A 15,782-nucleotide genomic window follows, 5' to 3' on the forward strand; every position below is an offset into this window, starting at 1 on the left:
TATAATATAATGATATATAATTGAGTGAAATAATTAGATGAGATAAGTAAGGGGAAGGACGGGGTTTGGGGCGCATCCAAACAGGGGACCAATCACACGGCTTTTAGGTTAACCCTGATTGCACAAAAACCGCGTCAGTTCGATTTGCAGCAAACCCTAAAACTAACCCTAGTTAAATTCGGCCTTCTATATAACCAACCCATTGGTTCATCACCATCTCATTGTGCTCTTCTTTGGAGGTGTGGATTTGTGTTGGGTCCCCCTCTTTCTCTCGAAACTTTTCGTTCTCTTCTTCTACCCCGATTTAGGGTTAGGGTTTTCAGTTCCGATTCAATGGCCTCCTCATCTGTTGAGTACCGTTGCTTTGTGGGTGGCCTAGCCTGGGCCACTGATAATCATGCCTTAGAGAAGGCTTTCTCTTCCTTTGGCGAGATCGTTGAAGCCAAGGTCCGTTTGTCGTCGAGATCTGGATTTGTCGATCCGAAATCTGATCTGTGACTCTGTGACTCTCATCTGTTTTGTGTTACTTTACTACTACTACTACTACTCTCTTGATATGTTACTTTTATTACTCTCCTTTGATCGGTACGTTCACCTTCATCCTCTTTACAGAGACGAAGAACGATCGGTTTTTTTTTTTTTTTTTTTTTTTTTTTTTTTTTTTTTTTTTTNTTATTTTTTATTTTTTTTTGTTATTGCGAAATCGTTGAACGATGTTGTTCTGTGGCTGATCTCGGTTTTTCTGTGATTTTTTCGTTCAGATCGTGAACGATCGTGAAACTGGAAGGTCGAGGGGATTTGGATTTGTGACGTTTGCCGAGGAAGAGTCCATGAGAAGTGCTATTGAAGCGATGAATGGACAGAATCTCGATGGACGTAGTATTACTGTTAATGAGGCTCAGCAAAGAGGCGGCGGTGGCGGTGGAGGTTACAACCGTGGTGGTGGTGGTGGAGGTGGATACGGCGGACGTCGTGAAGGAGGTGGCGGTGGATACAACCGCGGCGGAGGTGGATACGGTGGTGGTGGAGGTGGATACGGTGGAGGTGGTTATGGTGGAGGAGGAAGAGACCGTGGATACGGTGGTGGTGATGGTGGCTCCCGTTACAACCGGGGAGGCGGTGGCGGTGGTGGATCTGAAGGAGGCTGGAGAAATTAGGCTAAAATTTACGAATTAGCTTTTTGTTTTTGAAGTACTGGTGTGTCGAAAAAAAATCTTAGCAGCCTCTTTCATTATCAATTTGCGACTGTTTCTGTATTTCGTTTGGGTGCTCTCTTTTTTGACCGATTACCGATGGGTTTCGTTCTTGTTCCTCATTATCACTATGTTACGATGAAGAAAAAATTGACATAAAAAAATTTAGATATCTCTTCGTTCTCCCCGTTCATCTTCCTTCCCTAATCTCCTCTATGCCCAAGATTTATCTCCAAAAAAAAAAATCTCAGCCATTATTGATTTTCTCGTGTTCAGTTGGAAAGATCGAAGAAATAGTTGTCTCTAGTTTGATCTGATCCGATTTCACAGCTGGACTGAAAATATCTTGGCGGAGTTGAGATATTTTCATTCATTTAAGTTAAGATAATTTTCAATATTCGGTCTTTTGTATTGGGCCCACGTTGTGTTTATCTTGGGCTGCGTAATAATTGTTGGGCTTTGGGAACTTTTCACATGGGCCTATGTCGGCCTGTTTTGTTTTATTTGTACGGAGAAAGTGGTGGTATGGTGTGCATTAATTGTGTATTAATTACGCCTATTGCTTTTCGTGTAATTCTTGGCTTAGTTTGGAAATGGGTTTTTTTTGTCAATATTGTTTTTGTTACACTTTCCTATTATGATTTCCCCAACACACCTCAGTTTATGGACTAAATCAAATTATTGCTCTAAATTTGATAGACTAAATCAATAGATTATATGAAGTAATCAAAAGATAAGATTCAAAGATTTCTACCCCATCATAACTATGCATAGTACCAAATGGGTAAAAGACTGCAACAAAAAATGGTCGACTTCGTTCGTTACTCGGTCGACGATCATTCATAGGGACAAACCTGGACGAACAATAAGCAATCAATTTTGTCCTGTGTCAGCTTTAGTGATTGTTAATCCAAGCAGATGAAGAGCATAAATAGAACTTATCACTAATATAATTCAGGAAATGACTGAAATGTTTTCACATTACACCAAGTCAATGATCATACCAGTGAAAGAAGAGTAGAATCCCTGGGCCACGCCCACGAGCGCGATTCTTCTCGATTGGGGCGGTGTGATTCTTCTCTTCTCCATAAAGTTGAAGATTCTCGTGTCCGTTTCTTCCAACCTGCAAGGCTGCAATGAACACGAAAGCCATGTATAGCATCTTAACGATTGAATACGCATCCTTTCTTATCAGCCTTTGGGAACTAAACGAAAAAAAATGCATGTTCACATTCACTCATGGGGACAGTCAAAGAGGATTGAATCTTTCTATGTAGTAGAACAGTCCCGAGGAATCGTTATCGATATTACTTTCATGTGAAGAAGGGTCGGAGTAGGGCGATACTTGATAAGGATTCTCAAACAGATTCCACTCCTTGTGATGGAGGAGGTAACAATCAAGCCATGATCAGTCCCAAGTTTGATCATTTATGCCCACTAGTAGCTTGGAGCCAGTATGGCATTGACTAAGACTTGTCCAAGTTGACAATGGGACAACATTAACTCCCATTTGCTAGCTGCTTTCACCATGTCAAAATGGTGTTGAAGACAAAGGTGTTCCATCTAATGGAGGTTTAAGATTACGACAGAAATCGTGAATCTATTAGACATAAAAACTACGCTTTTAAGCAATACCAATCGATTATCGAAACCAAGATTCCTTTCGGAGAAAACTATTACTTCTAACCGACCTATTACGTGTATTGATTGTTCCAAGAATATCACTTAATATGTTTTTCCACTTGCACTTGCCAGCCATCACGTAAGATCCCCCACATCGATTGGAGAGGGAAACGAGTGCTAGCAAGGATGCTAGACCCCGAAGGAGGGTGGATTGTGAGATTCCACATCGATTGAAGAGGGGAACGAGTGCTAGCAAAGACACTGGACCCAGAAGGAGGTGGATAGTGAGATCCCACAGGTTGGGGACGAAACATTCTTTATAAGGATATGAAAACCTCCCCAGCAGATGCATTTTAAAAACCTTGAGGGAAAGCCCAGACTGTTAGCGGTGGGCTTGGGCTGTTACACATCTTCCCTTTTTACCTCCCAATATAATGAACTTACTAGTTCGAGAACACATCATGAGCCTAGGTTGAGAAATTAATTCACGATGGATGGTTTATGTAACAACCCAAACTCACCGCTAGCAGATATTGTCCTCTTTGGGCTTTTCCTTTTGGGCTTCCCCTCAAGGTTTTTAAACGAGTTTGCGAGGGAGAGGTTTCCACACCCTTATAAAGAATGCTTCACTCTTCTCCCCAACTAATATGGAATCTCACAATCCACCCCCCTTCGGAACCCAGCGTCCTTGTTGGCACACTACCTTGTGTCCACCCCTCTTCAAGGCTCAGCCTCCTCGCTAGCACAAGCCCACCACTAACAGATATTGTCCTCTTTGGGCTTTCCTGTTTAGGCTTCCCTTCAAAATTAGGGAGAGATTTCCACACCCTTATAAAGAATGTTTCATTCTCCTCCTCAACTGACGTGGGATCTCACACATCCAAAGTCATCAAATGCTTTATTAGATTACGTTTTCATTCCCAAAACCTGCACGTTTTTATCTCCATAATAGTGTTATAAGACGCTTTCTTAGCGCATGTGACACAACTCCCTACTTCGACCTTAAAACGAAGAAGCTAGCAAACTCTATTTCTATTTCCCTAAACAATCACTCTTATTGTGTCAAAAATGTAAAACATTATACCACAGTGTAGATCATCACCAATCAGTACTCACACAATAGAACTCGACCGTTCTTAATGAATTCTAAGTATTCAGACAGCATCACAAGCGATACGGAAAAGACAAGGCTAGCTAGCTGCAGTAAAAGATCCCGAGCCAATAACTTTATCGATGCTATATCATCTCGAAAAGTAACAAAAATGAGGTCCCCTAATCAAGTATCTTTTGTGACAAAAGAAAAGTAAGAGCAGACAAAAAAAAAAAAAAAAAACCNATCTAGGACAACAAAGATTCTATATCACATTTAAGTTGAAAAGAATATAATGATATGAGTTGGAATATGATTATCAATAGTTTGAAAGTTGAAGAGTAAGACATATAAGATGGGCCAACCAAAGCTCACCCATATGTTCTAGCTGGAGATCAGTAAAATATGTCACTTTTTATTCACATAAAAGTAACCAAATATAGCAAGGGAACATATAGCTGAGGACCATTATAAGCTAAGAACAAGTAGGTAAAGCATATGAACCAACCTTTGTGATTGTAATAACACCATTCTCAAACTGTTGCTACAAAACAAAACAAACAGGTCATCAGGGATATGCTTGATATCAAGAAATAGTTCATCCTGGCTGTTTATACATTCAAGAACTGAGGCAGTTTCCAGCATAATCAAATGATTGTTCATACTAAACACTCGTCGGTTTATTATTGGTTCTTTCATTTTGTTTACGGGTGTGCGAAACTAGAGGTTATTGCAAATACACTGTAACGGTCCAAGCCTACTGCTAGTAGATATTGTCCTCTTTGGGCTTTTTCTCAAGGTTTTTAAAACATGTATGCTAGGGAGAGGTTTCTATACTCTTATAAAAAATGCTTCGTTCTCCTCCCTAACTGATGTGGGATCTCACAATCCACCTCCCTTTGGGACCTAGCGTCCTTGCTGGCACTCGTTTCCTTCTTCAATCGATGTGGAACCCCCCAGTCCACCTCTCTTTGAGACCCAGCATCCTTGCTGGTACACTACCTCTTGTCAACCCCCCTACGAGGCTCAACTTCCTTGTTGGCACATCGCCCCGTGTCTGAATCTGATACCATTTGTAACGGCTCAAGCCCACCACTAACAGATATTGTTCTCTTTGGGCTTTCCCTCAAGGTTATTAAAACGCGTCTATAGGGAGAGGTTTCCACACTCTTATAAAGAATGTTTCGTTCTCCTTCCCAACTGATGTGAGATCTCACAATCCACCTCCCTTTGGGACCCAGTGTCCTCGCTAACACTTGTTTCCTTCTTCAAATCGATGTGGGACCCCCCAATCCACCTTCCTTCGAGGACTCAACTTCCTTGTTGGCACATCGCCCGGTGTCTGGCTCTGATACCATTTGTAATGGCCCAAGCCCACCGCTAGCAGATATTGTCCTTTTTGGGCTTTCCCTCAAGGGTTTAAAACGCGTCTATAGGGAGAGGTTTCCACACTCTTATCAAGAATGCTTCGTTCTCCTCCCCAACCGATGTGGGATCTCACATACACGCAACAAAACTATGGCATGAATGACTTGATCTTAACATGTTCCATTACTAGCAAGGAATATCAAGAAAAGCATTTAGAAAACCCGTAATTCATGAGGTTCAACAAGCAATCGATACTCTTACCTTCTATATACAAACCATTAGTCAATTGTTTAAAGGGTATCAAGTTGAAATGGGGCTAGCTCTAACATGCTTGGACTTCACACTCCTGAGCTATGTGTTTCAATTCCTTTGTAAGTTATAATAAAGCCAAACAAAGTCACTAAGAGAATTAAGGTTCAAATCTCTAAAACAATGATGGAAACAGCATATCAATCCAACCAAGACAAGCAGGAAGAAAACACATGAGGATTACTTGCTAAGATATCAATGGCTAAGAAACTCCCAACAAAGAGGAAATGGGAACCAAGCATTTCTCCATAGGAAAGAAAAGAAAAGAAAGGAACTCAAGAGACAATCATTGTACGGACTCGTATGGCCAGCTAGCTTTGCTTGGAAGGTTGTTCAGGATAAAGGACACATCAAAGGGTACCTGCAGAGCAAGAAGAACACAAAGGGATTTCATATGGCAGATAACTATGTAAAGCAATATGGGGAAGAGGGAAATTTCAGCAGAGATGAAAATTTGAAAAGAAAAGAAAAGGGGTTTTGTAGCAGAAGCACACACGTGAAAAACTTGTACAATCCATTGATTCTGGTCTGAATTTGGGCCCATAAAGAGCTACTAAGGAGGAGAATAAAACAGAAAAGGGGTAAAATCTGGAAGAAATCTTTAAGGGATGAAGAAATTGACCTCAAAAATGAGATGGGTTTTGTTTTCCTTTTCGATTCTGTCGTTCTTGCTTTCGTTTTCAGATGGCGTGCTTATCTCCTACACTTCCTTTTACACCCCATTTGAAAGAAACCCTTGAGCTGAGCCTCTGCTATCTGTGTGTTCTTGGTGTGGCGTTGGGGCAACTTTCTCGGGGCCTCGGCCGCCTGTGCGTTGTGGGTTTCTTCAATCATCTTCATTTTTGCCTTAACACGGATTGCTTATTCAAAACTATGGGCATTTTGGGGCCTTTTTGTGGGATTTTGTGGTTAAAAGATTTTGTTCTTTATTGCCATGTCTTCGTCAATATTTGGATTTTTCTTCTTCAGGAGAAATATTTCCTCTAATATTATTATAAAATTAATAATATTTCACGTTTGTAATCAATACACTGAATTAAGGGTCGGTTGGATTGTGAATTTTATTTGGATTGTTCCGGTCACCAATTTCGAGTTGGTTTAAAATATTTTTACAAGCCAACCTCTCTCGGCTACTAACTCTTTCACAATATTATGAAAACGCTGATTCATGTCTGATGTTGGTATCGAATCATGAACATGTGAAATTGATAGAAATGTATACAATAGTGTGCATTATAAACACAGTCATCTTGTGAGATCCCACATCAGTTTTGGAGGAGAACGAAATAGTTTTGATAAAGGTAAAAACTTTGAGGGGAGCACGAAAGAGAAAGCCAAAAAAGGACAATGTTTGCTAGTGGTAGGCTTGGATCCACACTGTTACACGTATTCTCCATCATTAGACTTCACATGTAGTGGTCGTCATCAAATTTTGTCATTGTTAAGGTTTTGCAAAAGCGACCGAAGATAAAACAAGAGATTAAAAATGCAGTCCAACTTGGTTTGTTTTGATTCACGGTAGGTTCGGTCTGGTTCATCTTGATTTATTGGTTCAGGGTCTAATTCAACGTAGTTTCTCTCAGCTGTTTTCAACGAAATCTCACAAAAATACGAGTCTGTATTACACTAAATTTACTGTTCTGAACTCGTTTCAAGTTAAAAGTTCGATATAACGAAAGCCCGAACAAATCGTCGGGTTGTGTTGAGAGAGAAAGTAGAGAGAGAGAGAGAGAGTGCATAGCATTTGGCATTTGCTGCTGTGCATCTTTGTCTTCTCTCCCATTACCAATTTGTGGTTGCTAAGTAGACAAATCATTCAAAATTCTGAGTCCTCTCTTCCCCTTTTATACAACATTTCCTCTCCCAACTATCTCTCCGCCCCCACTTCTCTCTCTCTCTCCCATTCCCTTATATCTCTCCCCCTTTCTCTCTTCCACACCTTACTATCCATAATGGCTTCCATGTCCTCCTCTCATCACTCTTCCTCTTGGACTCCCAAGCAAAACAAAGCCTTTGAGAGGGCCTTGGCTGTCTTTGACAAGGACACCCCAGATCGTTGGCTCAATGTTGCCAAGGCCGTCGGCGGGGGCAAGACCCCCGACGAGGTCAAGACCCATTTCGACCTTCTCGTCGAAGATGTCAAACACATTGAATCCGGCCACGTACCATTCCCTAATTATTCCTCTACTGCTTCTGCCTCCGAAACGTCCAATGCCAACGTCAGTGATCAAGAACAAAGGTACCTCTTCAAAATACACTCTTAACTACTCAACCATGTTATATGTTTTAAGTTTTTTTTTTGTTTTTTTTTTTTGATAAATATCCGTACATCTTTTTCTTTACTAGAAAATTCCAATTTCTAAGTCGCTATCAACTTATATTTTGGTTTGCTTTTGAGATTTTTTGCGTCTATTTCAATTATTTTGATATTTTTTAGTCCTTCCGAATAACTCTTATTTTCTTATTTTTTTTCTTTTTTCTTTAGGTAAAATATAATGTAATTAATTAAAAAAAAAGTCTAAAGTTTATTTATTAGACATTTTAATCACATTTTTATAAGGAAAAATAGGGAAATTTGAAATTAAAATTTGCATTTTGAGGGTTTCCATAGAAAAAGAAAAGCATGCAATCCAATCATCACTCAATTGGTAAATGCAATGGTTCAGATTTTATGAATTTTAAATTTAAAACTCAAAACAATTTACGAGAAACCCATAGCGTGCCACTCACGTGCCTTCTCCACCACTAATTAATACCAATAATATATAATAATCTCTTAATTGGATTATCTAATCTTATACTAATTTATTGTTTAATGTTAACTACAAATATCAAAACGAGCCCATTACTCGAGAACTAGGGAATTGTTTTAAAATATTATAAATAAATTAAGTAAATTTCAATTTTGGGGTTTTAAATTTTTGAAAAATAATTGACCAATTTTCCAAAATTGAAAAAAAAAAAAAAAATTAAAGTTTTTGGAAATTGCAATAAAGGGGTTAACTTATTTAGTAATTGCAGGATGAGAAACCTGAAGCTTCAATAAATAGGATGAAAATGCAAGCAACTGGGAGGGATGAGAGGAAGAATAAAGGTGGATGGTGGTTGCTGTTTTTGCCCCAAAGATGACTAATCTATCAAATTGCAGGAATCCAACAGTGTAAACCTGCAATTCTATGTTTTTTTAAGTGTATTTTTCCAACCAAAAATGCTAATCGATGTAGGAGAATGAGTTTACTTTACGTTCTTTTCAAGCTAACAAGGTTGTGTCAAAAACATGGTTTACCAGATAGGATACCTGTCATGTGAGATCTCACATCGACTGTGAAGGAGAACGAAGCATCCTTTACAAGGGTGTAGGAGAATACATCGACTGCTAATCGATGTAGGAGAATGAGTTTACTTTATGTTCTTTTCAAGCTAACAAGGTCGTGTCGAAAACATGGTTTACTAGATAGGATACCTCTTATGTGAGATCTCACATCGACTGTGAAGGAGAACGAAGCATCCTTTACAAGGGTGTGGAAACCTCTCCTTAGAAGACCGAAAGGGAAAAGTCCAAAGAGAACAATATCTGCTAGCACTGGGTTCTAAAAAATTAATTGTGGCCTAAATAACTAGATATTAGGACTAGTTCAAAGTCTGGAAACAGAAATCAAGTCCTTTTAGACAAACTCTAAGCATCAAGAGGTAACCAAACAAGCAAGAAAAATTCCAAGAACAGTATTGGTTGGTGGCTCAAAATATAACACCAATTAATAGCACATCAAGGAAGACAAAACGGTAACGTTTCATGTGGAATCATGTAAAATAGACTATAAACAGGAATCCAAGATTTCATGGAGTTGGTTGAAGATGCAGACAAAGTATCCTTGAAGAAAGGAAGAAAGAGAATTTACTCTGATACTGTTGTTCGAAGAGGCAGAGAACTTTCAACTCCACTTGTCTCTGAATTCCTATCTGCCACAACTTTTGACATACGGAACATCTGTAACGAATCAAAAGATTTTTGAGTTTGTAACGAAACATATCCACCACATATCTCAGAAACATGATTATTTCTCTTTTAGATGCGCAGAGAAGAAAATGAGATTAACCTTGTTGATAGTTTTCTTGAAGCACGATTTGTGTTCATCCATCGATGCATGAATGAACTCGTCGATGTGATCCTTCAAATCCTCCAAGAATGTACCGTCTTCATTTTTCTTCTTTCTACAGGAAGGAATGGGTGGGTTTGCTGCAGCTGATGGTTTATCTTTCTGTTGTTCCATTGGTATTAACCTGGCACCAAAGTTGTTGCTGTGAGGGAAAATGGGTATATAATTAGCTGGAGAGAGAAAAATAGTAAAGCTAAAAGGGAAGTGGTTTCAGTTCCACGTTGGCTAATTTAGGGAATGATCATGGGTTTTATAAGTAAGGAATACATCTCCATTGGTACGAGGCCTTTTAGGGAAGCCCAAAGTAAAGCCAGGAGAGTTTATGCTCAAAGTGGACAATATCGTACCATTGTGAAGGTTCGTGAACCCTGACACATAATAGCAAATTCAGCTAATTTCATCCAGTGAGGGTGTGTTACAAGGGGAACTTTCACTGCTTTTGCACTGCAGAGTCCACGTTGAATTTTTTCAAGGTAAAAGATGCTTGTAGGTTGATTAAGAAAATTCACCCTATCGTCTATTTCTTGAGATTTTCATGCCCCTAAAAAGATTATTTTAGCTTTCTCCAAGCCTTCCATTTCAAACTCAGAACTTAGAATGCCCTTAAGTTTTGGAGCTCCATTTTATCCTGGCAATCTACTTACTACATACAAAAGAAAATAGGCTAAACTCATGTAAGCTTCTTTCCAAGCCAAACTCATGTAAGCTTCTAAAACTCAGATGGAAAAGGGTTTTCAGTTAGGAAGTATGTTTTTTTTTGTAAGAAGAGAATCAAATTTCATTGAAGAATGAAATAAAGTGTGTCAATAGATTCCAACAACCAAAAAGTGTATTACAAGAAAGATCTCGATTTGGAAATTAAAGAAGGTTGCTAAAAGAGTGTTTACATTTACACCAACGAATTAGGAAGTATCGAACTGCTAAAAAAGTGTTTTGCCGGGGCAAGGTTTCATGATAAGGTTGAGATGGAGCAGCTTCCTTCCTTTGTTGCTCGGCTAAAAGAGATGGATAGGTTGGAGGGTGGTTCTTTATCCATAGAACAACGAACTACTTGGTATCAACTCTGAAAAGATTGAGGATGTGTTGGCTATGGACAGAAGAGGTTATTAAGCTTGATTTGGAGAAGGCATTTGAAAAGGTCGATTGGAGTTTTCTTGATGCTATTCTCAAGGATGAAGGTTTTGGTTCCCTTATCACTTTTCTGTTTCCAAAGGTGGACGGCATACTTTTATACAAGCCACTCTTTCTAATATGCCTATCTATTACCTTTCCATGTTTCATCTCTCGTCAAAGGTTGCTAACATGATGGACAAACTTCTTGAAGATTGTTTTGGGAAGGTAAGCAAGGAAGGTGGATGCATGACGTTAATTGGTTAAAAACTCAGCTCTTTCAACTTTTGGGTGAACTTTGTATTGGTAATCTTAAACGGAATGAGGCTCTCCTCGCTAAATGGATTTGGTGTTGCTAAATGAACTTCGTGTGGGGCCAACTTATAGTGGCTAGTATTCCTCTTTGGATGCAGATTGTTTTTGGCTTACTCCTATTGTCATGGGTTCTTTCAAGTTCCCTTCGTGTTTCATTAGTTTGACTCTCTCTCTTATTCATGAGCGTATCCAATATCGAATAGGTCAAGACCTTCATATGATCTTTTGACACTTGGCTTAAAGGGGAAGTTCTTGCTACTGCCTTCCCTCCTTTGTATCAATTCTGAACATGCTTGGAATTTGAGACTTCGAGAGAAATCTTAATGAGTCTCTCCAACCATCTATCATCAGTTATAATGAAGAATACAAATGATTCTGGGTATTGGCCTTTATTAGGTGATTTGGCAGGATGAAGTTCTTCTATGGGAGCTTAGTCGCCTATTCTTAGAATCTTTCTTTCACTTTAAAATTTTATCCCATTTTTCCATTTTCAAATCTCCATTGCAGTGCAAAACTTGAGCTGTCTCACCGTCTTCTTCACTCCTCTCTGTTGCTTCTAACTGTTCTTCTGAATGTCTGTGACAAAATCATCTTCTCACCATATCATAATTTTTTCTTCTTGTCTTCTTGGTTTTGGGTTTCTTTCGATGCGATGGCTAGAAAGGAAGAGCTAGTGAGATGAGCAGAGGAGCGTAATCTGCCAGTAGTGGCAGAGATGGGGAGCTCTGTTGTTGAAGCTTCTAACCCTTCTTGTGCCGTTGAGGTACTGTTTTCAGAGTGATTTTGGTTTCCAGTGCAGTTTAGTTCTTGGGATAAAGTTGTTCTTCGAGTGGGTACTATTCGTTTTCTGAAACATGGTAGCAAGTTTTGAGGTTTTATCATTTGGGTCGTCAAAACATGGTGTTTTTTTTCCTTTTTTGTTAGGAGTTGCAATTGTATAAGTTCGTGGTGGTTTTTCCCCCTCTTTGTTTGGTAAAGATGAGGGAAAACAGATGCGTGATTTCGCTATCTTAGCGATTATATGATGGTTTATAACAACTATGATGGATTTAGCACTCGGCAAGCACCTGGGGAAATAGTGAAGTCAATCTACACTATGACCTAAGACATCAAATTATTACTTTTTTGGCTGGGATTCCTTCATTGTCCTTTTTTCTTTCAGCTTATGAGGAAGACATGCAGATAGGGTTCAAACTCCAAGCCATCGATGAAGTAAGGAAACAGAAGAAAGGCTCCAATTTGTTTATTCTCACCAAATAAAATATGCATTCATTCCATATTGATCATGGGTTGTTCCATCTACATCATAAATATGAAGCAAAATAATACAGTGCAACACGAATATAATCCCCTGACTAAAGTAAGTGTGGATATTGTAACGGCCCAGATCCACCGCTAACAGATATTGTCCTCTTTGGGCTTTTCCTTTCGGGCTTCCCCTCAAAGCTTTAAAACGCATCTGCTAGGGAAAGGTTTCCACACTCTTATAAATGGTGTTTTGTTCGGTTTCCACACTCTTATAAATGGTGTTTTGTTCTCCTCCCCAACGAGGGACGTCACAGATATAATGATCCCACCAATCAATTCCACTTTTTTTTTTTTTTTTTCCTTTTATTGAATAGCATAACATTTCTATCAAAAGATAAGGCATCTTTGGTTGATTTTTCAATTTCATCCTCTTAACATAAGATCCTTACTCAAGTCTCCTTACCTATCGCTACTGGCTACCCACACTCTCTCACTATTTCGTATGCGTATGCACATTTTCAGTTACCTCTCTCACCATTTGAACGCCTTCTCTGGGCTGATCTCTAATCACAAACATTTCCCTCATAATCTCTATCTATACATAGTCTTCTCTCAGTAACACATCTTCAATTAGTTTCTTTCTACACACCTATCAGTAGATTCTAATCTCTTTACTATTGTAAGTGTCCACCAATCAAATTGCAGCTCATCGTGAACCCAACTGTTCGAGGAAAATACATCATCAAAGAAATTGGAGAAAAACACGATCAGAGAAGAAAATCATCAAAGAAAAGTGGAGTTGAGAGCATCTGAACCAGCACACGAGAAAGGGGAAATGAAATTATGCAAAATTTGTGGAGAAGGAGAAAGGGGAAGCAAGTGCCGGTGGGGGGGCAGAACACGCAAACAAAACCTATGGCTCCTTGAAAGCCAAGACAATCAGAATCGAGCAAAGAAACCAAAACCAAAATCAAAATCACAATCAGCAGAGAAATCAAAACCAGATCAAACTCCCGATACCAGAGAAATTAAAATCGAGCAATCAAACTCACCGTCGATGTGTGGGTTTGGCGACCAACGAGCAGTTGCAGAAGAATTCCGAGCGGCTGTGACAGAGAGAGGATGCCGGAGGGCGATTGCAGCAACGAAGACGATAGGGTTTAAGAACAAAAACTGGGTTTAGGGAACGAAAAGGGAGACCTGGTCGTGGCTCTGTCTGGCCGCGAAAATGGCAGAGATAATAATTGTTATATTATAATTATCATTAAAATAAAATATTTTAAATTGTGATTAACGTGTCCCTAAATAAATTAAATATTTTATTAAACAAAACTTAATTTTTGTGTTTAATTGAATTAAAAAAAATTAATTTGTAATATAATATTTATTTTCTTATTTTTTTCAAAATGATATCACGAGCGTGTCCAAACTTTTAAACCTTACACGAGCGTGCCTCGCCCTGCTTGTACTGACAAGTTCCTCAAATGGCTTTTATATTCATAGAAAGCCACCGAGGGCAAGCACCATACGAGTCTCCTAACTTTAAGTTGGATAAGAGTGTTCATATGACTCGATAACTTGACTAACCCGAAAATAGAGTTATAATTCAACCCAACCATACTTTTAAGATTATTACGAAGACTATTGACATTTATTATCAATATTAGTGATGCGTTGTGAATTATAAATATTTGATATTTATAATTTATCAGATTTTAGTTATTAATGTAACATGTACCGTGATAAATAGATGTTTCTTAAATAATTAAAAAATAAAACAACTCGTGCCGTGTTGTGTTGGGTTTGTTGGGATATGGAGACAGATATATATATATATAGTAGATATTTCGTAAATATCCGGTAGAGATATATATGGTAGATATTTGATAAAGATCGAGTACCTATATTTATCAAACTTACAACAAACATGAGATCAAGACGAGTAGCGGTGAGATACATCAGACTTCCCACTATTTGTTTATACAACGTTACATCTACTTTTGCACCATTTTCATCTTTGTCAATTTTCTGTCCGGGAACGTGTGCCAAATCGATAAAACTTGAGCTGCATACTTTCTTTGACATATAAAAATATCATCCGAATTGTAAGCATTTGTCTGCTTACTGGAACTGCTTTTGAATCTTTCCTTGATGAGGTCGGATTCTATTCGACTAAACTAGGTTCAATTGTTTCAAATCTGGTGCAACAGTTACTGAAAAATTGTTTTCAGCAATCAGTTCATTTGTTTCTTCCGTGATTTCCCTTTCTTCGTTTTCAGCAACTGATTCAATTGTTTCAGCAACCGGTTCAGTCGTTTCCTCTGTAATTTCTCCTCCTTTGACTGTGTTCTTATCAATTTCAATACTTTCTCCCAGTCCAATTGCTCTCCATTTACCCATTTTTGGAAATGGAGTCCGATTTGCTTGCCTTTCATACATGCCTCACAGGTGGTGTTTGGAGCTACAATTTGCGACAGGCCTATCACCATGTTTATATGACCATAACGACGGTGCCAAAGTGTTGATTGGTTCGTATTTGAAACTTGGAGGCATCTTTCTTCATTTGTTGTGGTAGATGGTTCAGTACGCAAAATAAACTGCCGATTTGCTCTCATAATTGACTCTGTTATTTTTTCTTTTTGTAGATTATAAATGCTACATACATCATCTTTAAACAGCACTGCTACTCCTTTTTCTTGTAATTGTCAAACGCTCAAGAGATTATTTTTGAGTTCAGGTACCAAATACACATTACTAACCGTGCAACGAACCCCATGCAAAGTTAATTTCAATGCACCATTTTCCCATAACTTTCGTACTTGTATTATTTCCAAGTTTGACAACGTGGGAAAACGTCTTATCTAAACTTGAAAACATACCTTCACTTGCACACATATGGTTTGAGCAACGAGAATTTAAGAACCAAGCATCACTCCTTTTTGCTTCGTGTCTTTCCATATGAGCCATTAACAGCATTTCATCCTCTTCTCAGTAAGAAGTTTGGTTTCCACCAAATTTTCGCTTCATTGAGTCCCAAACAATCTTGGCTGTGTAACGATCCAAGATTTATTCAAAGACAGAACGATCAATTGCCGGGAAGAGGTAATGCTTTACTTGGTGATCTTTGAGTCTAGCATCATCAAGGTGACCCTTTTGTGCGTCAATCAGCATGGTTCGTTCTAAGAAACCAATTTCCACCACACTCCATAGACTCTTTGCTCTGAGCAAATTTTTCATCAGCTCACTCCAATGATCATAGCGACCATCGAAGTAAGGGATCTTCACTAAAGTTTTGTCTTCACTCATACTCTCTCTATTTGATCACTCAAAAATTTCAGCTCTGATACCGATTCTTAGATTTTGACATAA

General features: G+C 38.7%; 4 protein-coding genes across 12 annotated transcripts; 2 read left to right on the top strand and 2 right to left on the bottom strand.

Moving 5' to 3' along the window:
* Positions 1–201: 201 nt before the first annotated feature.
* LOC111777244 (glycine-rich RNA-binding protein 1-like) lies at positions 202–1,377 on the top strand. The gene is made up of 2 exons (XM_023656754.1): positions 202–447; positions 762–1,377. Exons 1-2 carry the CDS (start codon positions 334–336, stop codon positions 1,155–1,157), a joined length of 510 nt encoding a protein of 169 aa, XP_023512522.1. The 5' UTR covers positions 202–333; the 3' UTR covers positions 1,158–1,377.
* Positions 1,378–1,862: 485 nt separating this feature from the next.
* LOC111777245 lies at positions 1,863–6,479 on the bottom strand. 8 transcript variants are annotated; one of them, XR_002812373.1, is made up of 5 exons: positions 6,206–6,479; positions 5,883–5,944; positions 4,415–4,444; positions 2,198–2,324; positions 1,863–2,047 (listed from the first exon to the last, which is right to left on the bottom strand). XR_002812373.1 is itself a non-coding variant. In XM_023656757.1 (5 exons), exons 1-5 carry the CDS (start codon positions 6,125–6,127, stop codon positions 2,030–2,032), a joined length of 285 nt encoding a protein of 94 aa, XP_023512525.1. In that variant the 5' UTR covers positions 6,128–6,197; the 3' UTR covers positions 1,863–2,029. The 8 variants fall into 8 exon arrangements, 3 of the variants coding, with proteins under 3 accessions (XP_023512525.1, XP_023512524.1, XP_023512523.1); XR_002812372.1 differs by having other exon boundaries at positions 4,415–4,450; XR_002812371.1 differs by having other exon boundaries at positions 5,768–5,944; positions 6,206–6,469.
* Positions 6,480–7,322: 843 nt separating this feature from the next.
* On the top strand, positions 7,323–8,839 carry LOC111777851 (protein RADIALIS-like 2). Its single transcript, XM_023657575.1, has 2 exons — positions 7,323–7,822; positions 8,605–8,839. The coding sequence occupies exons 1-2, from the start codon at positions 7,536–7,538 to the stop codon at positions 8,627–8,629; spliced, it is 312 nt and encodes a 103-aa protein (XP_023513343.1). The 5' UTR covers positions 7,323–7,535; the 3' UTR covers positions 8,630–8,839.
* A 435-nt stretch (positions 8,840–9,274) lies between these two features.
* Positions 9,275–13,644, bottom strand: LOC111777852. Of its 2 annotated transcripts, none has more exons than XM_023657576.1 (3): positions 13,466–13,644; positions 9,681–9,864; positions 9,275–9,571 (listed from the first exon to the last, which is right to left on the bottom strand). In XM_023657576.1, exons 2-3 carry the CDS (start codon positions 9,852–9,854, stop codon positions 9,479–9,481), a joined length of 267 nt encoding a protein of 88 aa, XP_023513344.1. In that variant the 5' UTR covers positions 9,855–9,864; positions 13,466–13,644; the 3' UTR covers positions 9,275–9,478. The 2 variants fall into 2 exon arrangements, with proteins under 2 accessions (XP_023513344.1, XP_023513345.1); XM_023657577.1 differs by having other exon boundaries at positions 9,681–9,882.
* Positions 13,645–15,782: the final 2,138 nt, after the last annotated feature.

The sequence above is a fragment of the Cucurbita pepo genome, chromosome LG16 (assembly GCF_002806865.2).
Source record: "Cucurbita pepo subsp. pepo cultivar mu-cu-16 chromosome LG16, ASM280686v2, whole genome shotgun sequence".
Classification (NCBI taxonomy): Eukaryota; Viridiplantae; Streptophyta; class Magnoliopsida; order Cucurbitales; family Cucurbitaceae; genus Cucurbita; species Cucurbita pepo.

Excerpts from the sequence above, each read along its gene's own strand:
- LOC111777245 (XM_023656755.1), bottom strand. The coding sequence starts at position 4,605 with ATGAAAGAACCAATAATAAACCGACGAGTGTTTAGTATGAACAATCAT. Across the intron at positions 2,325-4,414 it reads GTGTTATTACAATCACAAAG|CCTTGCAGGTTGGAAGAAAC; the intron begins GTTGGTTCATAT and ends TGTTCATTGCAG.
- LOC111777852 (XM_023657576.1), bottom strand. The coding sequence starts at position 9,854 with ATGGAACAACAGAAAGATAAACCATCAGCTGCAGCAAACCCACCCATT. Across the intron at positions 9,572-9,680 it reads TCAAGAAAACTATCAACAAG|ATGTTCCGTATGTCAAAAGT; the intron begins GTTAATCTCATT and ends GATTCGTTACAG.
- LOC111777244 (XM_023656754.1), top strand. The coding sequence starts at position 334 with ATGGCCTCCTCATCTGTTGAGTACCGTTGCTTTGTGGGTGGCCTAGCC. Across the intron at positions 448-761 it reads GCGAGATCGTTGAAGCCAAG|ATCGTGAACGATCGTGAAAC; the intron begins GTCCGTTTGTCG and ends TTTTTCGTTCAG.
- LOC111777851 (XM_023657575.1), top strand. The coding sequence starts at position 7,536 with ATGGCTTCCATGTCCTCCTCTCATCACTCTTCCTCTTGGACTCCCAAG. Across the intron at positions 7,823-8,604 it reads GTCAGTGATCAAGAACAAAG|GATGAGAAACCTGAAGCTTC; the intron begins GTACCTCTTCAA and ends TAGTAATTGCAG.